The following is a 20,818-nucleotide window of genomic DNA, read 5'->3' on the forward strand; positions in this document are numbered from 1 at the left end:
GGGGGGGGTCAGATTGTGGGTACAGAGTTGCTTTAATTTCCCAAAAGTATTCACAACATGCAATACGAAAAACATATTGGGACGGATTTACTAACATGTTCCCAGCAGCAAATTGTCAGGTTTCTGTCCATTTTCCCGGTCGGTTTAGTGTGCCGACATATTTACTAAAGGTGTGCGGCAAAAACTCAACAAACCTGTAATTATTGTCCAAAAACCTGCAAAATGGGTGTGTCTTTTAAAACCTGCCACAACCAACAGATTTACTAAATTAACCGGCATTTTTTTCTATTCTAAAGCCAGCCACTTCTAGAGTGGCGGGATGATCGGATATTAGTTTTGTCCTGTGAAAAACCTTCCAGATTTATTAAGGACAGTCACCACATTAATGAATTTGGCGCAAAAAAACTGAAACAACAGCATAATGGCTTATAATTGATGCATTGTTAGTAAATGAGGGCCATAGTGTCAGTAACATATTACTAATATAACATATGTGAATATAAAGTTAACCCCTTAAGGACAGAGCCAATTTCGATTTTTGCGTTTTCGTTTTTTCCTCCTTGTGCATCAAAGGCCATAGCACTTGCATTTTTCCACCTAGAAACCCACATGAGCCCTTATTTTTTGCGTCACTAATTGTACTTTGCAATGACAGGCTGAAGTTTTGCATAAAGTACACTGCGAAACCAGAAAAAAATAAAAAGTGTGGTGAAATTGAAAAAAAACACGCATTTTGTTTATTTGAGGGAAATGTGTTTTTACGCCATTCGCCCTGGGGTAAAACTGACTTGTTATGCACGTTCCGATTCGTTACGATTAAAACGATATGTAACATGTATAACTTATCTTGTATCGGATGGCCTGTAAAAAATTCAAACCATTGTCAACAAATATACGTCACTTAAAACCGCTCCATTCCCAGGCTTATAGCACTTTTATCCTTAGGTCTATGGGGCTGTGTCAGGTGTCATTCTTTGCGCCATGATGTGTTCTTTCTATCGGTACCTTGATTGCGCATATACGACTTTTTGATCGCTTTTTATTACAATTTTTCTGGATTTGATGCGACCAAAAATGCGCAATTTTGCACTTTGGGATTTTTTTTGCGCTTACGCCGTTTACCGTGCGAGATCAGGAATGTGATTAATTGATAGTTCGGGCGATTACGCACGCAGCGATAGCAAACATGTTTATTTATTTATTTATTTACTTTTATTTATAACCTGGGAAAAGGGGGGTGATTCAGACTTTTATTAGGGGAGGGTGCTTTTTATTGACAACAACACTTTATTTTTTTTTTTTACACATATACTAGAAGCCCCCCGGGGGACTTCTAGTATAAGTGCTTTGATCTTTCATAGAGATCTCTGCAGCATAGATATGCTGCAGAGATCCACGAGATCGATACTCGTTTGCTTTCGGCTGCTGCAGCCGGAAACAAACGAGTGCCGAGCCGGGGACAGCGCCATCTTGGAGCGGTCCCCGGCCGGCTTCAGAAACGGAGATCGGAGCGATCTCCGCCACTAGACACCAGGGAGACGCTGGATCCGGTAATCGGATGCAGCTGTCATGTTTGACAGCTGCATCTGATTACTGTATTAGCGGGCACGGCGATCAGACCGTGGCCGCTAATACCTACGGTCCCGGGCTACACGCGGCACCCGGGACCGCCGCGTGGCGCGGCCCCGCTCTGAACTCCCTTACCGGCAATAGGACGTACCTATACGCCCTTTGTCGTTAAGGGGTTAAAAAGAAGTTAAGCCTTAGGCTATGTGCAGGCTACGTATAGGACACGGAAACGGACGTTCTCTGAAAAGATGATCTTTACAGCCACAGAATCCTGATGTGGGTGCACTCCCCACAGCACACTATGGAGCGTGCGGCCGGAGCTGCTCGCTCTATTGTGTGCACTGACAGGGTTTTTTGTGGCTGCTATTCAATGACATGTCAGTTGTTTGCGGTGCCACTAGAGATCCCGGCCGGAGTGTATACTATGTGCAGGGGCGGTCTTGGCATTTCTGGGGCCCCAAGCGAAGTTATGTCTGGGGCCCCCCCCCTCGACACGCATTCCAAAACAATAGACCACTGTGTGTTGCTCCCAGTAGTATAGTATCGCCAGTAATATATACTCCTTGTGTGCTGCCCTCAATAGTATATACCCCTTGTGTCCTGCCCCCAGTAGTATATAGACCCCTGTGTGTTCCCCCAGTTATATATAGCCCCCCGTGTGCTCCCCCAGAAGTATATAGACCTCCTGTGTGCTGCCCCAGTTGTATATAGACCCCCTGTGTGCTGCCCCCAGTTGTATATACCCCCTGTGTGCTCCCCCACTAGTATATCGGCCCCCTGTGTGCTCACTCAGGGGTATTTAGCCCCCCTGTGTGCTCCCCCACTTGGATATAGACCTCCTGTGTGCTCCCCCACTTGGATATAGACCCCTGTGTGCTCCTCCAGTAGTATATAAACCCCCTGTGTGGTTCCCCCAATAGTATATAGACCCCCTGTGTGCCCCACCAGTATTATATAGTCTCCTTGTGTGCTGCCCCAGTAGTATACAGACCCATGTGTGCTCCCCCAGTTATATATAGACCACCTGTGTGCCTCATAAGTAGTATATAGACCGCCTGTATGTTCCCCCAGTAGTATATAGACCCCCTGTATGCCCCACGAGTAGTACATAGACCCCTGTGTGCTCCCCCAGTAGTATATAGCCCCCCTGTGTGCTCCTCCACTTGGATATAGACCTCCTGTGTGCTCTCCAAGTTGTATATAGACCTCATTCTGCTGCCCCAAGTAGTATATAGACCCCCTGTGTGCTGCCCCCAGTAGTATATAGACCCCTCTGTGAAGCCCCAGTAGTCTATAGCCCCCCTGTGTGCTCCCCCTGTTATATAGCCCCCCTGTGTGCTTCCCCCATTTATATAGACCCCAGATGTGCGGTCCCCCAGTTACACAGGCCCCTGTGTGCTCCCCCTCCCATATAGTATATAACACAATAAAACAAACACTTATACTCACCTGGGTTCGGGCGTCTCCTCTTCTCTTCACTCTTGTGGCCGCAGGAAGGGTTTTCCCTGCGATCACAAGAGGCCGCACTCCCCTTGTCCTGGCGCCGATGCTCCAGTGATGTCACTGGAGCGCCGGCACCACAAGGACAAAGCTTCCACTTGTGACCGCAGGGAAAACCCTTCCTGCCGCCACAAGAGTGACTGACAGGAAGGGGGCCAATGTCTCCCGCCCTGTCAGTGCTGCTGCATGTAACCATGAGCGCTCATTACGAGTGCTTATAGTTACAGTTCAGATGGCAGCAGCGAGCGGGGCAGCGGCCATGTCCAGCGGTCTTGAGCGCAAGAGCGGGGCGTGGGGGCCCCCCTGGATGTTGGGGGCCCCAAGCGATCGCTTGGTGTGCTTGGTGCCAAAGACCGCCACTGACTATGTGTATACACTCTGGCTGGGATCCCATAGACAGCAGGGTAATGTATAGTTCTGTAATAATCACCGCCGTTGTACAACGGCCGTGGGTTTATGAAAATATACATTGTGTGAACATAGCCTTAGATGGTATTGTGTCTTGTGCTTATAACACCATTTCTGTATTCAGTTCAGTTTAGCAGAAGTATAGTCACCAAATGTAATGCGCTGCTGCCACCTTGTGGGTACTCACAGGAAGAATTTACAGTTATGAGTGGGGTTCAAGATCTTTTCTGGTCAGTTGTTTTTAGAGAGAATGCAGACTCCTAATACAGACAGGTGTACAAGCCCTATATATCACACAGCATTGTATAGAAGGGCTCTTTAGTAAAGCGAGGGTAGGTGGGTGCCAGGTGACATGGTGCGGCAACTAGGTCCACATGTAACTGATGGAAAATGAAATATAACTTCCCACGGACACTTAGAAGTCTGGTTTGTCCTCTTTCTTTTGCTGCTTATTCTGATTTCATTCAGACCTCTGCTCTGTTTGGATAATCCTATGCAATATAGCATGGCCGTCAGAATCCTTTGGATAAATATGAACAATAAGGCATGGGGTTAGTGGTAGCCACTAATGGTGGGCAATAAGAAGACAATGTCATGTTACACATTGTGTTCTTTGTATTCATTGTATTCTATTTTACAGTGTCTGTTTGGGAGCTGCTTACATACACCACTTCACCATATAGAGACTTTAGCAGATGGTTTTAATTGAAAGATATTAATTTAAAATAAATAATTGCATTTTTTCCCTTTTTAGTCCGCTTTCCTCTCCTGACTTCTGCAAGGATTCTGCAAGATCTTTGGTGGCATATTATAATGATGGGGCATTACCATGTAGATGTCATACTGAAGGATCCACAAGCCAAGTATGCAATCCATTTGGAGGGCAGTGCAGTTGCAGACCTAACATCATTGGAAGAACTTGTAGTCGCTGTGCTACTGGCTACTATGGATTTCCACACTGTAGACGTGAGTTAATGTTGACTTACCAGTCCTGCATTGCTCCAGAGAGCCAAATGCCAACTCAACTCTATTTGGATACACAAGGTTTTATCTTTCTCTATACATAAAAGTGTCCATACAACTATCGGCCAAACAATTGTTCAGCCATACACATGAACAGTTGGCATGGCCAAACGTCTTTATAATCCCTATAGGGCGTGTTGGATGAAGCAGCAGCCTGACAGTGCTGGCACTGGCTTATCCCTTCAAAAACAAAAGGGTCATCCAGCAAAAATGTAGCATGTCTGACCCTTATATTAACCAGCATCATCGATAAGTGGAGTAGCTGAAGGCCACCATACACTCTATACTGGGGGCAGCACATTCAGCTGACTTTAGTACACTATTCCCTTTTAAGCCTATCTCTGTTTCATAGATAAGGTTGCTGGAAAGTGTGGTCTTTGTAGACAAATGCCTAGACTACTTGTGTCTGGTTTTCCCTTAGAACTTGATCGTTGTTGTAACCATTACTTGGTTCGTTTCAGGGAGTTATGACTTAAGTTAATATTTTATTATCTAATGTAAAGGAAAGAGATATGTAGAGGATGCACATTCTCCAGATGTTACCCTTGTTAGATGTCTAAAGAGTACAAAAGTTAATGGTCAAAGAAAAGTATATGTACTATTAATACATATTGCTGTTTTAATTTTATTGAATCTTGTTTAGAATTCAGAAATTTTGTTCTTTTGGCCCTGTATACCAGTGTTGCCATTTTTATGGTTAGGATGCTAACTAGTTCGGTATATGCTGCGGGTATACAAATAACCTTTTTTTATTTATAATCTAGAGTGCATGTGTGGTCGTCGCCTATGTGATGAAATAACTGGAAAATGCATCTGCCCACCTCAGACGGTTAAACCTATATGTGAAGTGTGTTTGCAGCATACATTCAGTTACCACCCTCTGTTGGGATGTGAAGGATGCAACTGTTCAACCCCAGGAGTCATACAGCCATTTCGACCAGAGTGCGATTCTATAAGTGGACAGTGCAGGTTGGGTACTGTTATAAAACATTTAACTGTGTAGATATAACTATACAATAAGTCATAAGGAATCCTAAATATGAATCCATTAAAGGGGTTGTCTAGGATTAGAAAAATGTGGTTGGTTTTCTCCAAAACCAGCATCACACCAGTCCACTGGATTCTCTGGTATTGTAGCTTATGAGTTTCTTGATCAGCCCTTCCATTCCCAAGATATGTGGTTTTATGGTTTGTCTGATAATTAAGTTAATAGTCAGTTTGTGATGACAGATGACCTGTCACTAGGTGAAAGGCTCACCTAACTGCCCCTGCCTTGCCTTTCTTATGCTACTAGACAACCTTTTTCTTCTATGTGCCTGCGCTCCTTGCTTAAAGCGAATCTGTATCCACATATCCCCCAAACCACTGGTACCATTTGGTAATCAGAAATCCTAGTGTGTCGTGTGCCTGGTGCTGGTGGTTTTTGTAAAAAATATTTTTTATTCTTGTCAATAGAGTGTGGCCTAGAGTGTCCATGCCCTAGGTCTACAACGCCTCTCCTGTGTTCTTTTCTGCCCCCACTTTAGTTACGCCCCCTGACTGGCTTTCTTCTATTCAGCCCTAGTACAAATGGTAAAGCTTTTTGTTCTAGGCTACTATTTCAGTGCCCCTGTGCTGTCTTTACCAGCATCTGGGAGCTGTCATTTCTGTGAGATGTATGGGCTCTGCTTTGTAGTGACTCTCACAGTGCTGGCACCGCAGAAGTCACTGTCCTGATAAAGACAGCACGGGCACACTGACACGGTAGCCTGGAACAAGAAGCTTCGCCATGTCCAAGTACCTGTCTCACTACAAATCGCTGAGGAACATGCACACTATTTCTACTAAGACTGAATAGAAGAAGGCCAGCCATGAGGTGTAACTAAAGCCAAGGGTCCTTCTCAACTCCCCCACCCCCACCCCGGTGGAAAAGGACACAGGAGAGGCATCACAGGCCTAGGGCACGGATGCTCTGGGCCTTGCCTCGTTGACACTGCTGGTGAAGAATTACAGAGTATTTTAAAAAAAGACATTGGCACCAAGCACATTTTGGAAGACACTACTGGCTAGCATTTCCAATCATCAAACCAACAGTACCAGTGGTTTCAGGGGTTGGGTTTATATAGATACAGATTTTCTTTAAGTGTAGTGTAATGCTATGGAGGAGCCAGAGTAACATGTACCTCACAAGCTTCTCTATAGCACACCATGTATGGACAAGGAAGATGACCTGCCTTTTCTGCTCTCTAGACATCCCCTTTAATGATGGTGAAAACACCAGTCTCTATCCCACACTAAGAAATGAGTAGAGATTAAATTGTCAGCCTCAGGCAGCAGGTATAGGTAAAGGTGGTGCTTGCCCAGATATCCTCATCCCAGTGCTAGGGACATGAGTGCTGCACCCACAGGACCTGTAACTGCTATGGTGACTGTGAAGGCAGCGGCTATGATACTGACCTGCAGACAGATGTGATACTGTTTTTGGAAGAAAGCAGCCCCATTCACAAACTGTATTGGATGGCCTGAAAGTGTAGTTTACCACTATAGTCTGCTAATATTAATTTGAAGGTATGAAACATGAGGTGAACGGGGCCTTACATTTTTTGGTTATTTACAGTTTACCTCAGGGGTACCAAACATAATATGAACCTGGTATACGGTCCTATTAGACAACCCGATCAAAAACTGTACACAATATTGGATCTGCTAGATCGGCACTCGTTTACTGAGCTATTAAACAGGCCGACTATCGGGCAGCAAGGGCTGCACGGACATCATTAGCGATGTCCATGCAGCCTTTGCCTTTAATGTAGAAAAATAAAATATTAACTCACCTTACCACATTCCTGGTTGTCCTCGGAGGCCTTCCCTGCTGTCTGCATCTCTGCATTCTGTTCCAGTCTATGCACTGACAGGCTGTGGCCGCCCAGCCAGTCACTGGCCGGGACAGTCCCCTGGCCAATAAGCCAATCACTGGCCGCGACCTGTCTCAGCCAGAGTATTCCTGAGCAGCCTCGGCCTGTCGGTGCAATGACCAAAACAGAAGGCAGAGCTGCAGCTGCAAACAGCGGGGAAGGCCTCCGAGGACACCAGGGAATGTGGTATGGTGAGTTAATATTTTATTATTTTATGCTACAGTCATAGGCTGTCAGCATCGCTATTACACGTAGCCATGCATGCCCGACACCTGATTTTAGGTCTGGACATAAAAAACGATGAGCCAATGATCGTTTCATCAGCTGATTGTACATATTACACGGAGCGATAACCGTCCCAATGGGCCTGATTTGGACGATTATCGCTCTGTGAAATAGGGCCCTTACTGACTTGCTTCCAAGTGGCTAAAACAAATCATGTGTTTCAGTGTATAAACTTTATTGTAGGGAAGCAGCACTTATTCTTCCAAAAAGTGCTTGCAGTGTACCTGATATAAAGTCGCTTTTCTCTTGTAGGTGTAAGCCCAGAATAACTGGCAGGCAATGTGACCGCTGTGCCCCTGGCTACTACCGCTTCCCTGACTGCATTCCTTGTGACTGTAACTCATATGGGACCGAACCTCAGATCTGTGACCACCATACAGGGGTTTGCCTGTGCAAGGTATAATATATATACATTTCACATAGAAATTAACATAAAAATAAGACCGCTACTTGTCTCAGCTTCCTTGTTCTTCTAGCACAGTATGGGCGCTGTCCTTAAAGGAACACAAACCAATCCTCTCCTTTAATTTGATCCCATTTGTCTTATGTTACAGTTAAACAGAGAAATCTATGAAAAAATATTTTCTGTTTCCTAGTAGCTTAGCCAAGTCCCTGCCTCCATCTCTCTAGTTGCTCAGACTTTTATGAGAAGCTGCTGTCCCAGTGAACAAAATGATAGGTGCAGGAGGTAAGGGGAGAAGGAGCTGAGTCTGATAGGCAGAGGAAGAGATATATTTCTATATTAAAATATTTTACAGACTTTTCTTATCACCCCTTGTACTACTGTTACTTTGAAACAGGAAACTTTCCATAATTCAACATATGATCCTACAATGGATGGCAAAATTCCCAACATCTTCAGTGTTCATTTATGTATCTTCAGATATCAGGTAGTTGTTCTAAGCTGGTGATAGTTCTATCTTGCCTATGTATTTAATAGGCATTATACAATAATAAGATAAGCTAAACCAACCAACGTAGTAAAAGATAGAAACTGCAAATAAATGTTCCCAGTCATTTTATTATTAACCTGCCAAAACAAACCCTGGTGCCTTGTGTGGTGTACACTATGGTTTTGGTAATCATCAGACTTCAGTCATTTCTATAATGGAGCAACTGAAGGTAGAAGCATTATCCAGGTTTATAAAACTGATGGTCTGTCCTCAGGATAGACCATCAATATTAGATTGGTGGGAGGCAAACTCCATGTCAGCTTGTGCGAGTGCTGCAGCCCTTTTATTATTCACCAGCACTCATCTCTGCATTGACGCAACTACTACAGCTTTGCCCCATTAAATAACTCCCCAGATTTAAGGGTCTGTTTACACACACAGATTATCTGACAGATATCTGCTAGATTTTTGCAGCCAAAACCAGAAATGGATTTGAAAAAAAGAGAACTCTCAGTCTTTCCCTAATGACCTGTTCCCTGTTTATAGTCCATTCCTGGTTTTGGATGCAAAAATCTGGCAGATATCTGTCAGATAATCTTTCTGTGTAAATGGACCCTAATGCTAAGTTTACACGAGGCGATTATTGGCCCGATCGTACGATTAACGATTTCGAAGTAACGATTTTTTTTTATAATGATCAGCGTTTAGACGGTACAATATATCGTACGGAAAAATCGTACGCCCGCAGCCCGACCCGCCCGCAGCCCGCCCCCCCCCCCCGCTCAAGCGCAGCCCCCTGCGCCGCCCTGACCGCCACCCCCGCCGCCGCTCCGATCGCCCCCCCCCTGCCGCTCCGATCGCCCCCCCCCGCCGCTCCGATCGCCCCCCCCTGCCGCCGCTCTGATCGCCCCCACCACCGCCGCTCCGATCGCCCCCACCGCCGCCGCTCCGATCGCCCCCACCGCCGCCACTCCGATCGCCCCCACCGCCACGGCGAAGAACATACGTTACCTGCTCCGCGCAGAAGGTCTTCGGACATCCCCGACTCCCCTCTTCAGTGCACTGATTAGCTGAAGAGCTGAGCCGGGAATTTCAAAGGGCTCCTCTTCAGCCAATCAGTGCTCCTCTTCAGCACTGATTGGCTGAAGGGGAGCCGTTTGAAATTCCCGGCTTCCCTCTTCAGCCAATCAGTGCTGCCGTGCATTGACTGGCTGAAGAGGGGAGCCGGGAATTTCAAACGGCTCCCCCTCAGCCAATCAGTGCTGCCTTGCATTGATTGGCTGAAGAGATGAGCCGGGAATTTCAAACGGCTCCCCTTCAGCCAATCAGTGCTGAAGAGGAGCACTGATTGCGATCGGAGCGGCGGGGGGGGGGGGGGATCGGAGCGGCGGCGGCGGGGGTGGCGATCGAGCCGGCGCAGGGGGCTGTGGATGAGCAGGGGGGCGGGGCGGTGGGCGGCCGGACTATCGCACGACGACTGTTTACACGGAACGATCAGCGAATTTTTTGCGATTGGCAAACAACGATTTATAAACATGTTAAAAGATCAAAATGAACGATTTTTCGATCGTTCGCCGCGTTTACACGTACGATTATTGTTCGAATTCGATTGTTATCGCGAAAATTCACCCGATAATCGTTTCGTGTAAACTTAGCATTATGCTGATGTCTTGGCCTGAGGCGTGGCCATCAATTTTATTAGACTGGATGACCCTTTTAAAGGTGCCCTCTCACATCCGTTTTGTGAGGCGTTTTTTAGGCCTCCAAAGAAATGCCAGAATAACTGCCAATCCATTTTTTTCCATGTATTTTTCAGGTATTTGCATTTTTTTCTGGCATTTTTTACTTTATATGTGAATGATTTTTTTTGTGGTTTAGGCATTTTTGTGTGCTGAACTTTTTTTTTTTTTTTTTCTTTTTTGCCATCACATGACCTAGTTGTGTAAGGCAAAATGTGTGTAAGGCAGATCATAAGCTTCCATTGACTTCCAGCTAACATCTGTCCGCTGGAGTTTTTGCAAAAAAAAACAAAAAAACACCATGGTATCTTTATTGGCGTTTTTCCCAAGATTTTAAGGCAGTGTGAAGCCAGCCTAATATGGAAACATTAGTTAACATTTCTTTAACAATATATGGTGAAACCTCTTTGACACCAGAGCACTAAACAGTGATGGATAATGCAAGGGTTACTATTCTGCATGTTCCTAATCATGACATCATGACATCTCCTGACATTTACCTTTACAATGTGTAACAAAAGTAAACAGCAGGGGGCGTTCTCCTTCTCTCTGCTGCCTGTAACATTTGCTTTCAGGAGCTTGCCACCTAGTGAGTTTCCTTAGCTGTCAGGGAGCTATGTGTTCTATGTTTTCTGCAATCTGAAATTCTAATGTTTCAGTGAAACTACAACTCCAAGCCTGTGGCCTGGACCTCCATTGATGCTATCCTTACAGTATGACATGTCAGAAGAACCATCTTTATATATAGTATTCTTAATATAGTACTCGCATGTAACATTAAAGGGCACAACAACGTAGTGACACCATTCTCTAGCTTCCACAGTATGGCAAATAGGGCAATTGACAAATCTCATCCTAGATCAGGGGTCTCAAACTCAATTTACCCGGGGGCCGCTGGAGGTAGAGTCTGGGTGAGGCTGGGCCGCATCAGGGTTTCCACAAGAAAAGCTCTTACAAAAACATTCCAATGTCATCAAATGTAATTATTATTCATATTCAAATGTCTGTATTGACAGTTCCTTAACATTTAACTTTCTGAACATGAAAGTTACATCAGTTGACTCACAGGGGACGTCTTCATTGATCGGAGTTCTTCCCTTTTTATCATCTTCTCCTTCTGTCCTCGGCCATTGTGAGAACTTCTTTGAGCCACAAATCTACAGAATCTACCAGAGAAACATATTAGGCTCCTCACACTGGCACTATCCTCATCTCTCTACTAACTGCACATCTGTATTGTCCCATTTACACCCTCGTTTAGTGGGTAGGCTGACTCTATGTGACCCCCCTTATAGTATATGCCTCCCTCTGTGTAAAGATGGCCCCTTGCTCAGTCTTCCATATAGATGGCCCCATGTGCATCTCCTTGGGAGCCCCTCTCTGTGTAGTTCCCCTATAGTAGATGCCCCCCATGTAGTCCCCTCCTTATCTTCCCCCCCATATAGATGCCTCCTTTATGTTGCCCCCTTATCTCCCCCATATAGAAGCCTCCTTTATGTTGCCCCCCTTATCCCCCCCATATAGATGCCTCCTTTATGTTGCCCCCCTTATCTCCCCCCATATAGATGCCTCCTTTATGTTGCCCCCCTTATCTCCCCCCCATATAGATGCCTCCTTTATGCTGCCCCCCTTATCTCCCCCCCATATAGATGCCTCCTTTATGTTGCCCACCTTATCTCCCCCCATATAGATGCCTCCTTTATGTTGCCCCCTTATCTCCCCCCCCACATAGATGCCTCCTTTATGTTGCCCCCCTTATCTCCCCCCACATAGATGCCTCCTTTATGTTGCCCCCCTTATCTCCCCCCATATAGATGCCTCCTTTATGTTGCCCCCTTATCTCCCCCCCATATAGATGCCTCCTTTATGTTGCCCACCTTATCTCCCCCCATATAGATGCCTCCTTTATGTTGCCCCCTTATCTCCCCCCCCCCACATAGATGCCTCCTTTATGTTGCCCCCTTATCTACCCCCACATAGATGCCTCCTTTATGTTGCCCCCTTATCTCCCCCCATATAGATGCCTCCTTTATGTTGCCCCCTTATCTCCCCCCCACATAGATGCCTCCTTTATGTTGCCCCCTTATCCCCCCCCCCATATAGATGCCTCTTTTATGTTGCCCCCTTATCTCTCCCCATATAGATGCCTCCTTTATGTTGCCCCCTTATCTCCCACCCACATAGATGCCTCCTTTATGTTGCCCCCCTTATCTCCCCCCCATATAGATGTCTCTTTTATGTTGCCCCCTTCTTAACTTTTCCCCCATATAGATGCCTCCCTTATCTTTCCCCCCAAATAAATGCCCCCCCTCTTTGTAGATGTTGTCCCCATATCTTGTCCCTCGCAAAGTAGATAAAGAACAAAACAAAAAAAACAACTCACCTAACACATCGATCCCCCGTCGCAGCTCCCTTCTTACGGACGGCCCCCGGCTGATGCTGCCTCCCTGCGGGTGTCCCCGGGATTCCCGGACAGCACGCGCACCAGGGAGCTATGTGCGCCAGGCTGTTACTTCCGGGTCAGCGCTCCCAACACAGCTCGCACACAGCTCCCTGACCCGGAAGCAACAGCCGCTGCGCACACAGCTCCCTGGTGCACGTGCTGCCCGGGAATCCCGGGGACACCCCCAGGGAGGCAGCATCAGCCGGGGGCCGTCCAACACAGACTCTTGTGACCACAAGCAAAACACTGCTTGCGGTCACAAGAGAGATCGATCAATGGGCCGGGCGGCGGAGGGGGGCCGCCGGGCAGTAAAGTGGTGGGGGCCGCAAACTTGTGTCCCGCGGGCCGCAGTTGGCCCGCGGGCCGCGAGTTTGAGACCCCTGTCCTAGATATATAGAGCTGTCTGACCATCCACTGGGTTTATTACTAACACCACAGTATTATATAACTTTCTTTACATGCAGGAAAATACCGAAGGTCCGAGATGTGATGTTTGTCGCAGTGGATCATTTTATTTTGACCCTACAAACACCAAGGGATGCATCAGATGTTTCTGCTTTGCCACGACTGATATTTGCCATTCATCCAATAAACACAGAAAAAAGGTAAATCCAAGCAATTATTTATGGCTTTTTTTACACCTACATTTCTTTTTTCATTTTTCATGTAAGAATGTGAAATAATTGCAGATTAGCTGAAGGTTAGTTTGGCAGAAGTGAAACTGTATGAGCCTGTCCCTTCATATAAAACAGGTTACAATACCCAGAGCAGACTGAGCTGATCCTTGGTAGACTGGGTGACATCATTCTCTATAAACTGGTAACATAATCAAATTAGCTTCAAGTTTCTTCTTATCCCGAGGAAGTCTGATATTCCAGGATTAGGAAAGACTTTTTTGTGGTTTATGTTTTGCTTTATAGCATTCAGTCAGAAATTAATAGACGTTGTGTGTTTAGGGATTGTGGAAGTGACTCATGAACGTGTAAAGACTCTAGAGATCAGACATGTTTAATTCAAATACAATAACACTTGCAGTGGTGGTTGGACCAGCTTGGCAGTGCTTGGTCCATAGGTGGCCATAAGGCTTTAGTCTGTTACAAAACTGTAGGGGTGAAAAGTGTGTATGGGTTTATTAACCAAAAACAAATGCACATAATGGTGGTATAAAACTATAGGGTTAGAATTAGATTGGCTTATTCTAAATCATGAAGTTCCAATTCTAAAAGGGTCTGGATGCTGGGTTGTAATATTTGGTTTCTGCCTTTGGTAAAAGCTATACAGCTGGATGATTTGGGGAGTAAGCTTCTCTGTTTTTCGGAGTTCATAATTTTTCCGCCGTGGTGTCATAAGTTCAAGAAGAATGTAGTAACTCTCTTGTCAACATTCTAGAGGGGAGATTTCTTGGCCTTATACCCTGCAGATATAGGACATGCCAACTACCTGTATCGTCTTAAACACAAATAGCATGACCCAGTTCATTACACCTCAAAAATTAGCAGAGAGAAAGCCACTGTAAGCAAATTCAGACAATGCAGTACACACCCCAAACAAATACAGACCACACATCCATGCAGAGATATATTAAAAATGTTTTAAGATTTGAAGCTACTAGGAATATATCTAGTTGGTTACTGTAGGCTACCATAAATAAGCTGCAGAAAGCTATACTACCATGCACCATTGCATTGGATATAAAGTCTATACACCTAGGTTTTGGCCTTGGTATTTCCACCTTGAATGTGCCCAATAAATCTGTACAAAAAAAATATATGACACGCCATAAGATATACCACACAGTGAAGATGGTCAAGAAGTGGATAAAAGGGACATTGCTAAGAACTGGATACAATGACAATGACCCAAAGCATGCCTCCACATCAACAAAAGATTGGCTTTGCCAGCAGAAGATCAAAATTATGTAATGGCCCAGTCAGAGCCCAAACTGAAAATGCCGTCCCAATTTGCCATATTTGGAACACTTTAGTCAGAAAAAAGTGGGAAAGATTGACAAATCTGGATAAGCCATGCTAATAGACCCCTACTTAAAAACATTTAATGCTGTCATAAATTCAAAGGGGATTTACACAAATAACTAGTTTAAGGGTGTGCTTAGCTATATAACCACATTATTTTAGTTCCAAAATGCATTTCCCCACCCTAAATGATTTGTTTTTCAATGAAATAGTACTATACAGATTATGGCTATGTTCACACACAGTACTTTTGCTCAGTATTTTGGTCCTCATATTGCAACCAAAACCAGCAGTGGATTGAACTTAGTCAACTTAGTGGGTGGCCGTCATTTATTGGCAAATTGGTGTTATTTTAAAACATCAGCCATTGTAATAACGACTATTATTTGTCATAAAATGACGGCCATCCACTAAGTTTCAACAGTGTGTGAACATAGCCTTTCTGTGTTTTCAATCCACTGCTGGTTTTGGTTGCAATATGAGGACCAAAATACTGAGCTAAAAATACTGTATGTGAACCCAGTCTATAGGTGACATTAAAGGAATGTTCACATGTACTCAACCTTCTGCGGATTTGATGGCGCGCATTTAACAAATATAAACAAATAGCTGAAATGTGTGAATGCTATGTTCCCACAATGTCTTTTTTTGACTTTTTGAGGCCAGAAAACGGCTATTATTTTGCCCGTTATTATGAAATAACCGCCATTATTTAGTCTCAGACGGCCAAAAAAGACATTGTGGGAACATAGCATTGGTCAAATATTTTTTTACCTCACAAAAAATGGGCCATTTTAACAGGGGTGTGTAAACTTTTTATATCCGCTGTATGTTAAATCATATTTTCCCCAGAAGCTTGTACGCCAGTACCCTGTCTTGCTGGCTTTTTTTGCTAGCACTTTTCCAAGGCTTCCTATGTCACAACTTCCACACACTTTTCAGGGGCATCAAGCCTTCTGTAGTGGGGGGCGATTGATGTCTCCTTTCACATCCATTTTCAGTGTTATTTATTTGCTATTACTGAATAGTGGGTGTTAATCTGAGATGATAGTAATTTATATATTATAAAAGACACATAGAATACTGTGAAATGTTTGTCTTGAGACTAGCTTTATGTGTTAGCCATTATTCATGAATATGCTTCTTTTGATAAGTTTGTAGATATGAGGCCCTGGATACTCGAAACATCAGATCAGACCAAAGTAGATGTCACCTTCAATCCAGGAAGCAACAGTGTGGTGGCAGATGTGCAAGAATTACCCCCATCAGTTCATAGTCTGCACTGGGTGGCGCCAGCATCATACTTAGGAGAGAGGGTAAGAATACAATGAAATGTTGTATGTGTACAGTGGCAGTGGTTATCTGACTTCAGCACCATCTTCATAGTTCCTCCATCTCATCCGATCTTAGCCTAATAATCTGTATTTACCTGTGGACAGATTTCCTCATACGGAGGCTATCTGACATACCAGCTGAAGTCCTTTGGCTTACCAAGTGAAGGCATGGTCCTGTTAGACAAGAGACCAGATGTTCTGCTAACAGTAAGTAGATGCCAAATTGCATTTTGTAGAGTAAAAATGTGGAGGCATATTGTTATCTAAATGTGTAATTATAACGCTGTATCAGTGTATTAAAGCCTTGCTGAATGTGTTCTTGTGTATCACGAGACACAAAATGATATGTTGTCTGGGCAAGTCATGATTTTCTGTTTCAGTGGTTGCAGTAAGCTGTGTGCTGGGTCTTTGGATGTGAGCGCTCTGCTATTAGCGGCCAGGGGCTGTCAGACACTATTATGGATCTTACATTCTAAGCATTCTTTCTCAGCCATGTTCGGCTGCCATTTCACACTTCATTAACCTTGACCAGGACAATAGTAGGTTACAGTGCGCACTGCTTGAGACATAAGGAGTGGTGTACAAGTGAACCACACAACCATAGAGAGACAGAACAAGGGAAAGTACCAGGAAAGTGGGGTCACCTGCTGCAGCTGGGCGAGTACAATCCGGAAAATCTCTGTTGACTGATAGTCAGTGCTTTTGGATGACTGGGGATATTGTACAGGACTGTGTTGAATCTCTCACATTTTTCCTTCTCTAAGGGGATAGTCAAATTCCTGTATAAGGGCCAGAAGCAAGTGAAAAAAGGCAGTTCTTTCTAACCAAACAGAATGAATGCATGAATACCTACAACTCGATTTTTATTAGTCATTATAAAATAAATCCTTTATTTAATAATTCCAGTCAAGAAAAAAAATGTAAAACTTTTATATTCACCTACAACCCTCCAAAACCATCTATAGCAACCAAATTCTTTGGAATAAATATACTTTATTTTAATATCCAAAATATTTGAATAAAAACTTCCTTCTAAAAACACATAATAACATACAATGTGGGGTCCCACCAACTCATCAGGTAAAAGAATTTTGTTTACAATAGTAATAATACCAGAAATCTATAATATACACACATGAAAATTAAGGGTATATTGCACTGAAGCTAAGTGTGTATCTAGCAAATCTCAACCCGAACACCTACAACCAGTATGGTATAGATGAATTTATGCACAAAACGAAATAATACTCAACTATATCAGGTTGGGAGCAGTAAAAATTAATACAATGGCTTAATAGCACCTAATACAAATACTATTACCCAAACCAGCTGTAAGTGAGTGTATCTACAAATATCTATTACATGTTACATAGTGCATCCAGGTATAGGAAAGAACAGTCACCACAGTTTGCTGGTAAAAACACTTTGAATGGAGGACCCACTTCAGACCCCGACGCACATTTCGCCTGCCAGCTTCCTCCTCTTGTCAAATTTTCACCAGATTTTGCCCATTGTTGTGCAGCAGTTAAAATACACATAGAATATTCATAAAAATACATAATAGAATATTCAGCATCAGCATTTTTTGTAAAAGCTGATATCCATCCATTCCACTGTGCGATATAGTCAGTGCATGTGAACATAGCCTTATGTAGTCCAGGAGGAAAATATGAACCTGTTTTTAAATTCAGTAGCTGAAAGTCAGAATTATACTTCACAGTCATTTTTGTTTAGTAAAGCTGGGATGTGTTTATTCCTTAGAATTTATCTATGTTTAATTTATAAACATGTATTTTACCAGGGCAGACAAATGACTGTTGTTTATGTGGACCCAAACAATCCTCTACCAGACAGACAATACTATGGGCGTGTTCAGCTAGTAGAGGTAAGTGATGTTTATATGTATACTGTATGTATTCTCTCCATTTCTGAGGTCACTTTTAATTAAGGAATTTAAAAAGTAAGCATTCACCCATTCCACGTGTGCGATAAAAAAAATTTCAATGCGTTTGGAATGTATATGTTCCACAGGAAAGAACTTGCACCAGGTATTTTCTGCTATGGATTTCTTAATATGTTTGGGAAGCTTTTATGTGTGTTGCATGTTGTATGAGTATTTAAAGGGAGGGGGCACACAACCCTAAACTGGGTGCTTCCTATAACAGACCAATAACCAATTGTAGTTCAACAGAATAGAACAGAGGTATGTTATAAAAAGGAGCACTCCAACAAAAAATGCAAAACTATGAAAATATTTATCACAAGTTCCAAAAAAAAGTAAAAAGTAAAAAATCAATACAATGACATAGAAACGAAACAGAATCCCTATACAGTATTTAAAAAACACTTAAAATATCCACAACCATGAGGGACCCATACAATAAAAGGACCCCCCGCGCCTGCAACACGGTAAACAGTACAACCCACAGACCCTCCTCCTATAGCATATAAAGTGCTATGTGCTGAATAAGAAAGTGTGACCACTATATCAATCAATGACTCACAGTGTGTACCATATTATACCACATACCATATGAAAAAATATAATATATGAGTAAATAAACAAAATAAGCTAGTGCGAAAAAAATATATTTTTTTTCTAACAAACATAGGTACAGGAAAAAGCAATTATATCACCATTTCAAGAGGGAGAGGAGCATACACGTGGCGACTCATGATACCCTATCTCTGGGCATCATGGATCACCACGTGTATGCTCCTCTCCCTCTTGAAATGTTGATATAATTGCTTTTTCCTGTACTTATGTTTGTTAGAAAAAAATATATTTTTTTCGCACTAGCTTATTTTGGTTTATTTACTCACATATAATTGACTGGAAGGAGAAAATATGTCACTTTTGCCCTGGGTTTACTTTTGTTTCCAAATGTAAGTGCATTGTGTATATGACAAGCGATGTGACTTGCTCAGTTGCAGTTCTTTCCATAGAGCTGGTATAGTTCTACTAAAACCAGGGGAACACCAACCACAATGCATGCAGCTGTTATGTACATAATTTGACAATGAGAATGTTTTCTTTGGAAGTCACGTAGAAATTCCTTTCCAGGGGGTGGCGGTGAATAATACAAGGTTATTAGGGTCATTGCTTCTTATCAGTTCATAGCCAAACCACAAACAGTTAAAAATAAGGAATAAAAGAGAGATAAAACCCTGTACCCAGACTTCTACCATTGTAGCCAATTTGGGCTGTTGAGGCTCTTCTCTCTTTTTTCAGTAATTTCATATAGCATATGGAGATATGTTGGAGATACCTTTTATAATCCTTTAAGGAAATATTTATTGTTCTCTAGTTGTAGAATCTTCTGACTAATAGACAGACACATGATATTACATAGGTGAGGACCAGGAGATGAGACCCCTGAATAAAGCCCCTGACACTTTGAGTCCATCTGTTGGAGTGTCCCTGTACATAGACAACTCAATTCTACATCATAACTATTTCAAAGAACAATAGAAACTCAGGTAGTTTGAATCTGAGTCTTAAACCATAACAGTTTGGAGCATATGACTCATCTTGCAAAATAAGAGGCAATACAAGCTAGATAAGGACCAACCAATTAATGGATTGAAATGTAATAAATATTTTTTTTGCAGGAAGCTTCTATCATGCAATAAAAGGCTCACAGTGTATTTGTATTTGTCATTGTTCTGCATCTCCTGCATTGACTTTAATGGGATCCACTGGGTTTTTGTCATTGCCTTTACCAGACACGATAGTGTCAGGGGCGGTCTTGGCATTTCTGGGGCCCCAAGCGAAGTTATGTCTGGGCCCCCCCCCCTCGACACGCGTTCCAAAACAATAGACCACTGTGTGTTGCCCCCAGTAGTATATACCCCTTGTGCGCTACCGCCAGTAATATATACTCCTTGTGTGCTGCCCCCAATAGTATATACCCCTTGTGTCCTGCCCCAGTGTATATACTCCTTGTTTGCTTCCCCCAGTAGTATAAAGACCCCTGTGTGTTCCCCCAGTTATATATAGCCCCCCGTGTGCTCCCCCAGAAGTATATAGACCTCCTGTGTGCTGCCCCAGTTGTATATAGACCCCCTGTGTGCTGCCCCCCGTTGTATATACCCCCTGTGTGCTCCCTCACTAGTATATAGGCCCCCTGTGTGCTCCCTCAGGGGTATTTAGCCCCCCTGTGTTCTCCCCCACTTGGATATAGACCTCCTGTGTGCTCCCCCACTTGGATATAGACCCCTGTGTGCTCCTCCAGTAGTATATAAACCCCCTGTGTGGTTCCCCCAGTAGTATATAGACCCCCTGTGTGCCCCAGCAGTATTATATAGTCTCCTTGTGTGCTGCCCCAGTAGTATACAGACCCCTGTGTGCTCCCCCAGTTATATATAGACCACCTGTGTGCCTCACAAGTAGTATATAGACCCCCTGTATTTTCCCCCAGTAGTATATAGACCCCCTGTGTGCCCCACCAGTAGTATATAGACCCCTGTGTGCTCCCCCAGTAGTATATAGCCCCCCTGTGTGCTCCCCCACTTGGATATAGACCTCCTGTGTGCTCTCCAAGTTGTATATAGACCCCATTCTGCTGCCCCAAGTAGTATATAGACCCCCTGTGTGCTGCCCCCAGTAGTATATAGACCCCTCTGTGAAGCCCCAGTAGTCTATAGCCCCCCTGTGTGCTTCCCCTGTTATATAGCCCCCCTGTGTGCTCCCCCCATTTATATTGACCCCCAATGTGCGCTCCCCCAGTTAAACAGACCCCTGTGTGCTCCCCCTC

At 43.8% G+C, this 20,818-nt stretch overlaps 1 protein-coding gene across 1 annotated transcript in view; it reads left to right on the forward strand.

The window, feature by feature from the left end:
• Positions 1 to 20,818, forward strand: part of LAMA3 (laminin subunit alpha 3) — a 158,719-nt gene that overhangs the window by 76,221 nt on the left and 61,680 nt on the right. Inside the window, exons 33-39 of the mRNA XM_069957689.1 lie at positions 4,232 to 4,443; positions 5,265 to 5,469; positions 7,932 to 8,076; positions 13,219 to 13,359; positions 15,882 to 16,043; positions 16,167 to 16,268; positions 17,863 to 17,946. Of these exons, the coding sequence (XP_069813790.1) occupies positions 4,232 to 4,443; positions 5,265 to 5,469; positions 7,932 to 8,076; positions 13,219 to 13,359; positions 15,882 to 16,043; positions 16,167 to 16,268; positions 17,863 to 17,946 (1,051 nt within the window). The remainder of the gene's footprint in view (positions 1 to 4,231; positions 4,444 to 5,264; positions 5,470 to 7,931; positions 8,077 to 13,218; positions 13,360 to 15,881; positions 16,044 to 16,166; positions 16,269 to 17,862; positions 17,947 to 20,818) is intronic.

This window comes from Dendropsophus ebraccatus, chromosome 2 (genome assembly GCF_027789765.1).
Source record: "Dendropsophus ebraccatus isolate aDenEbr1 chromosome 2, aDenEbr1.pat, whole genome shotgun sequence".
Lineage (NCBI taxonomy): Eukaryota > Metazoa > Chordata > Amphibia > Anura > Hylidae > Dendropsophus > Dendropsophus ebraccatus.